Raw genomic sequence first — 6,000 nt, forward strand, 5'->3', positions numbered from 1 at the left:
TCAATATATCCAGCTAGTTGAGTCATGTAAATTTTCTCTTCTAAGTCTCCATGCAAAAATGTTGTCTTAACATCTAATTGTTCTAATTCAAGGTCAAATTGAACAACTATTGATAGCATCATGCGAATGGTTTTAAATTTGACTACAAGGGAGAAAATTTCAGTGTAATCTATACCTTCCCTCTGTGTAAACCCCTTTGCCACTAATCTTGCTTTATACTTAATTGGATCAATAGGAGAAATACCTTCTTTTAACTTATACAACCATTTACACTGAATTAACTTATGTTTCTGAGGTCTTGGCACCAACTCCCATGTGCCATTAATTTTAAGTGAAGACATTTCCTCATCCATGGCCTGCTACCACTTTACATTTTCCTTGGAGCTGACAGCCTCCTCATACGAGGAAGGCTCACTGCTCCTTAATTCCAGGCCTGCCATAAGGGCACAAAACACGAAGTCTGAATAGGCATACTTTGCAAGGGGTCTTGAAACCCTCATGCTCCTATCTCGGGCTAGATGGTAATCACTGAGATCTTGGGTTGAGCTGTGATGCTCCACCTCAATCTCATGTTCCTCTTCTTGTTCCTTTTGATCATCATCATGATCAGAGGTTTGATTTGGGGTTGGAACATCTTCTAGGTTGGATTCTATTGGAGCAGTTGGAAGAGGATCTTCAACCTGCTTCACCTCAATTTGAGACCCTCCTAGAATGATAAAATCATCTGGACTTCTATTAATGTTGGTTTCTTCAGAGTGAACTGTTTTGCAAGGGAAAGTTGTTTCATTAAAGATGACATCTCTACTAATAATGATTTTAATCCCACCAGATTGTCTTTCCCATAATCTAAAACCTTTGATTCCTTCTTGATAACCAACAAACACACACCTAATGGACCTAGGATCTAATTTACCTTCTGATTTGTGAGCATATGTTTCACAACCAAACACCTTAAGGTAATCAATATTTAATTTCCTACCGGTCCATTTTTCTGCAGGGCATTTTAGATTTAGGGCAGTGGAAGGACTTCTATTCACCAAATAGGCTGTAGTAGACAAGGCCTCCCCCCAAAAGGATTTTGGCATATTAGAGGTGAATAAGAGGCATCTAACCTTTTCAAGAAGGGTTCGGTTCATCCTCTTAGCTACCCTATTTTGTTGGGGTGTATACATCACAGTCCTATATCTAAGTATTCCTTGGGTATTGCAGAATTAATCAAACTCTTTATTACAAAATTCCAGACCATTGTATGTCCTTAAGATTTTAATCTTTCTATCTATTTGATTTTCAATTATGTTCTTCCAAGTTTTAAACTTCTCTAGAGTCTGGTCTTTAGATTTTAGAAGAAAAATCCAAACATTTCTAGTGAAATCATCAATAATAGAAAGAAAATACTTGTTACCACCGTGAGTAGGGACCTGAGAAGGCCCCCATAAATCTACATGTATATATTCTAGGCATACCTTCGCCAGGTGGGTTCCCTTATGGAAATCCAGCCTGTGTTGCTTGCCTAGAACACATGGCTCACAAAAATCGAGGGACCCCACTGGCACTGAACCAAGGTAGCCTTGGTTAGACAGTGCCTTAAGACCTTTTAGGCTCATATAGCCAAGTCTCAAGTGCCATAATTCTGTCTTATCAGATTTAACTATGCATGCAGAACTAATATTATCAGAAGAGAAATAACAGCCATTCAAAACATACAATCCATTTTTCTTAGCACCAGTTAGAATTAGATCATCTCCTTTAAACACATACATCGATCCATTTTCTTCTTTATAAGAGAAACCTAGTTCATATAATGTGTCAAGAGATATTAAATTTCTTTTTAGGCCAGGAACATATCTTACATCAGTTAAGGTTCTGGTTTTGTTATCATGCAATTTGAGAGATATGGTTCCTATACCTTTAACCCTACATGATTGGTTATTACCCATAAACACTGTTCCAGATTCATTTTTATCAAAATTATGAAACCAATCAATGTTGGGACACATATGGAAAGAACATCCTGAATCCATGATCCATTCATTATCAATAGAAGCATTTGAAACAGTAAGAACCTCAGTTAAACAGTTTGAATTACTAGGATTAGCATTTACATGTCCCCCTTGCTTTTGTTTCTTAATGTAGTCATAATAGTATTTCTTAATGTGTCCCTCTTTCCCATAGTGATAGCATTTCCACTTTTGCTTACCCTTTTTATCTTTTTTCTTACCCTTTTGCCCTAACCCACTAGCATGATCATTATTACCAGTAGAATGCTTTTTCTCATTCTTCCCCTTTACAAAGAGATTGTTACCAGATTTCTTTGATGTCCCTAGTTCCAGTTCTCTAGCCTTAATGCCTGAAATAACAAGGTCTAGACTAGGTACTATGCCAGTATATCTTAATGCATGTTTAACAACATCATAATCATCAGGCAATGAATTTAATAGAATCATAGCTTCACTAGAGTCTCCTAATATATGCTTGATCAGTACCTCTAAGTAATAATGCAAGCTTAGTAAATTCGTCTATGTTCTCATCCATTGTCTTTGATGCATTCATTTTAAAATTAAATAGCATGCCTTTCAGATATACTAAATTAGGTGCAATAATGACAGAAAATAAAGCATCTAGTTTATTCCAAAGTTCTAAGGGAGTGGACATACCATCTACCTTGCGAATCACATTGTCACCCAGGTGGAGGAAGATCAGATTGAAGGCTTCTTCTCTAATTTCCTCTGTCCTCGCAAGCTGGTCTGCTGACCATTTGCGATCATCTGTCTCAAGTGCTATAAGCACTTTATGATGAGAGAGTAATACTCTCACCTTTTTCTTCCAACTTCCATAATCTCCTTTTCCATTAAATATACTGATTTCAAATCGAGTAGAATTCATCTTCACCTTGCACGAAGGTAACTTAGGTGGCTCTAGACTCAGAAAAGAATCAACACAGCACACACCCGCTGAAATAGACTCTCTCAGAGAAACCCTAGATCACCCGCAAGATGAGTAAACCCCAGAAATGAAAACCTAACAGATTGAAGTTACAGAAACCCTAAGAGTCGAACTTAACAAGGCTCTGATACCACTGTTGTGAACCCAAGAGAAAACCTTAGGGTTTTTCTTTGTATTTCAAACATTGATGAAAGAAGAACAAAACTGGAAGCACGAAAAATAAACATAGCACAATAAACAGAAATGAAAAACAGAAACCGAGACACGAGAGATTTACCGTGGTTCACCTTAAACCAAGGCTACGTCCACGTTGAGCTCGAGAGATGAGAGTTCACTGCACTATGAGATGAAAACCAGATTACACCCACATAAGCCCTCACAAAACCCTTGATACAAACAATGGTTCGAGAAAACAAAAATGCCAAATAATCACTTAATACAGATTAGAGGCAACCCTATCGAACCATATAAAATGAAATCAAGCTATACAGGATTTATAGGGAATGAAGAACAGAGAAACCAAACCAGAACCCCAGCCCCGAAGACGAAGGCCCTTGCCTTTTCTGCTTCTTCCTCTTTCACGATTTCTTTTTGTCAATCTCGTCTCAAAGTTACTGTCTCGGCTCATATCCCGAGGGGCGGGATTAAAAGCAATGACGAAGGGCCCGGATGAACGATCATAAAGTGAGGATGAAAGGCTGGGATTCAGTCGTGCAAGCACGATTGATTATTCCCAACAGAAAATGGCAGACGAGCAGGAGATGATCGAGCAAAGGAAAAGGCGAGATTAGGCGCCAGCTGAAGGTAGCTGATGGTTGCCACATGCAGCCATCTAGCAACTGCCAAATGGCAGCAAGTGGTTGCTGCACGTGGCCTTCCAACCAACTAAGTGCAACGACACCGTTTGGAGCTTCACAGCCAACATATATATATATATATATATATTTTATGAACCATGCACATTAATTAATAGTGTTAATTAGTTGATTGATATGTTAACAAAATGAATCTGGTAGAATACAAATTAAATGAGCAAATTACCCATTCTGCCCTTGCTCCTGGAATGATTACTGTGACCAGAGAAGGATGAAACAAAAAATAAATTAACCTGGATCTAATGTTTTTCTTATCTTAATATCATTATTATTGATTACAAATTAATGAGAAGAGCAAATTGGGAAATGAGAGGAAAGTGGAAGGGTAGTTGAGTCATTTCAAACGCCAGCTACGCAGTATTATTCATTTCGTACAGTAGCTTTGATTCCTATATATATATGTAACGTTGTTTTTCCCCTCCCATAGTCCCACTACTCTTCCCATATTCTCCATCGGAGAAGAAGAAGAGGAAGAGGAGGAGGAGGAGGAGGAGCAGACAACCAACCAGAGAGAGAGAAATCAAAATGGGAAACAGTCTAAGGTGTTGTTTGGCTTGCGTCCTTCCCTGTGGAGCCCTAGACTTGATCCGGATAGTCCATTTGAACGGCTACGTCGAAGAAATAACCCGTCCGGTCACCGCCGGCGAGATCCTCTCCAACAACCCCAACCACGTCCTCACCAAGCCTTCCTCTCAGGGCGTCGTCCGCCGCATCCTAATCCTCTCGCCGGAATCCGAGCTCAAGCGGGGAAGCATCTACTTCCTCGTACCAGCTACGTCGTTGCCGGAGAAGAAGAAATCTCACACCAATCCCAAAAATCCCTCCAAGAAGAGCAAGAAGTCCAGCGTTGACTACGCTCGCTACCTCTCCGAAATCACGCCGGAGAAGAAGTCGTCCCGACGGGGGGATCACCGCAGCTGCCGCGTCGCCGAATGGCGGCCCCATCTCGAGAGCATCTCCGAAGACTAATAGCCTTTCTTAATTTTTTTTCTGGTCTCCGGAAACTCAGTCGGTTTGAAACCTTTCTTTTTCAAGAGGTTATTGGTTTTGTGGATAAATTTGTGATTTTTTTTTTCCTCTTGCTTGGGTCCAGCAGCTGCATGCATATTATATATAATTGCAGCCTGGGATTTCAATTCTACCTTTCTTAAGTTAATCATCTGTTTGCCCCAAGAAAAACCACAAGATCAGAAACAGAGATGATTGTACCCCCAATGATTTCTATTTCTACACCATCCCCAAGTTGTAAGTAAAAGAAACGTAGATTTTTCCTCCCTCTGATCTATTTTTTTGGGGCTTAATTAATTAATAATTACGTTTCTCACTTATAATATATATATATATATATATATGATGTTTGTATTATTTTTGAGAAAGAAATATTGCATCTTTCCCATAGATATCCAATATTATTGCAAGGAGACAGACAGATCCACATTATCAATTTACATAAAATTCACGCAAAAGGGTTTCAAGTTTTAGATTTTACCTTATGTACAATTTTCAACATAAAATTATCATATTTGATATGTTAGTCTATATGTTAATTAGTCTATATAATAGGCTTAACCTGCAATCTGACAATTCATTTTAATGGAAGTTTTGCATATAAAAGAAAGAAAGAAGTTTTGGGATGATTCTATATGCACATGTGTCCAAATGAATCCCTGAACCTTTTGCAGTAATTATGGGTCTTGCCGGTTAGAAGTTCAGCTGAAGTTTAATTAGATCCATACACTCTAATATTGTTTAACCATCATTTTTAGTATTATTTTAGCTTTTAACAGCTTCCAACTATTGCCCACCTCAGACATCCTTTTTTAATGGTTGAAACTGCTACCCTTTGGACCTCCGATTGAGCAAAAACAGAAAACAGAGTTTTCAATAGAAAAACAAAAACCCACCAAGGTGATTTGAGAGTAGCATTTTTATAATAAACCATTATTTTAATAATTTTTTATTTAATATAAATGGATGATGTTTTAATAGATGCACTTCGTCTTTAGACAAAAACACATTGTTTTCAATTCCAAAATAATTTTATAAATTAATAAAATATTGTAAAACACTTCTTTTAAAACTAAAATTAATATGTACATTATTTAAAAATAAAATATATTTATTATAACCTAACCATTAGTATTAGAACAATAATTAGCACTGTCCAATAAAAATAACGAAG

The 6,000-nt window shown here is 37.7% G+C and overlaps 1 protein-coding gene across 1 annotated transcript; it reads left to right on the plus strand.

The window, feature by feature from the left end:
• Positions 1 to 4,256: 4,256 nt before the first annotated feature.
• On the plus strand, positions 4,257 to 5,105 carry LOC127798018 (uncharacterized). Its single transcript, XM_052331290.1, has one exon. The coding sequence runs from the start codon at positions 4,344 to 4,346 to the stop codon at positions 4,785 to 4,787; it is 444 nt and encodes a 147-aa protein (XP_052187250.1). The 5' UTR covers positions 4,257 to 4,343; the 3' UTR covers positions 4,788 to 5,105.
• The last annotated feature ends 895 nt before the right edge of the window (positions 5,106 to 6,000 follow it).

Source organism: Diospyros lotus, chromosome 3 (assembly GCF_014633365.1).
Source record: "Diospyros lotus cultivar Yz01 chromosome 3, ASM1463336v1, whole genome shotgun sequence".
Lineage (NCBI taxonomy): Eukaryota > Viridiplantae > Streptophyta > Magnoliopsida > Ericales > Ebenaceae > Diospyros > Diospyros lotus.

Bases quoted from the DNA above. Each gene is read 5' to 3' on its own strand.
- LOC127798018 (XM_052331290.1), top strand. From the start codon at position 4,344: ATGGGAAACAGTCTAAGGTGTTGTTTGGCTTGCGTCCTTCCCTGTGGA.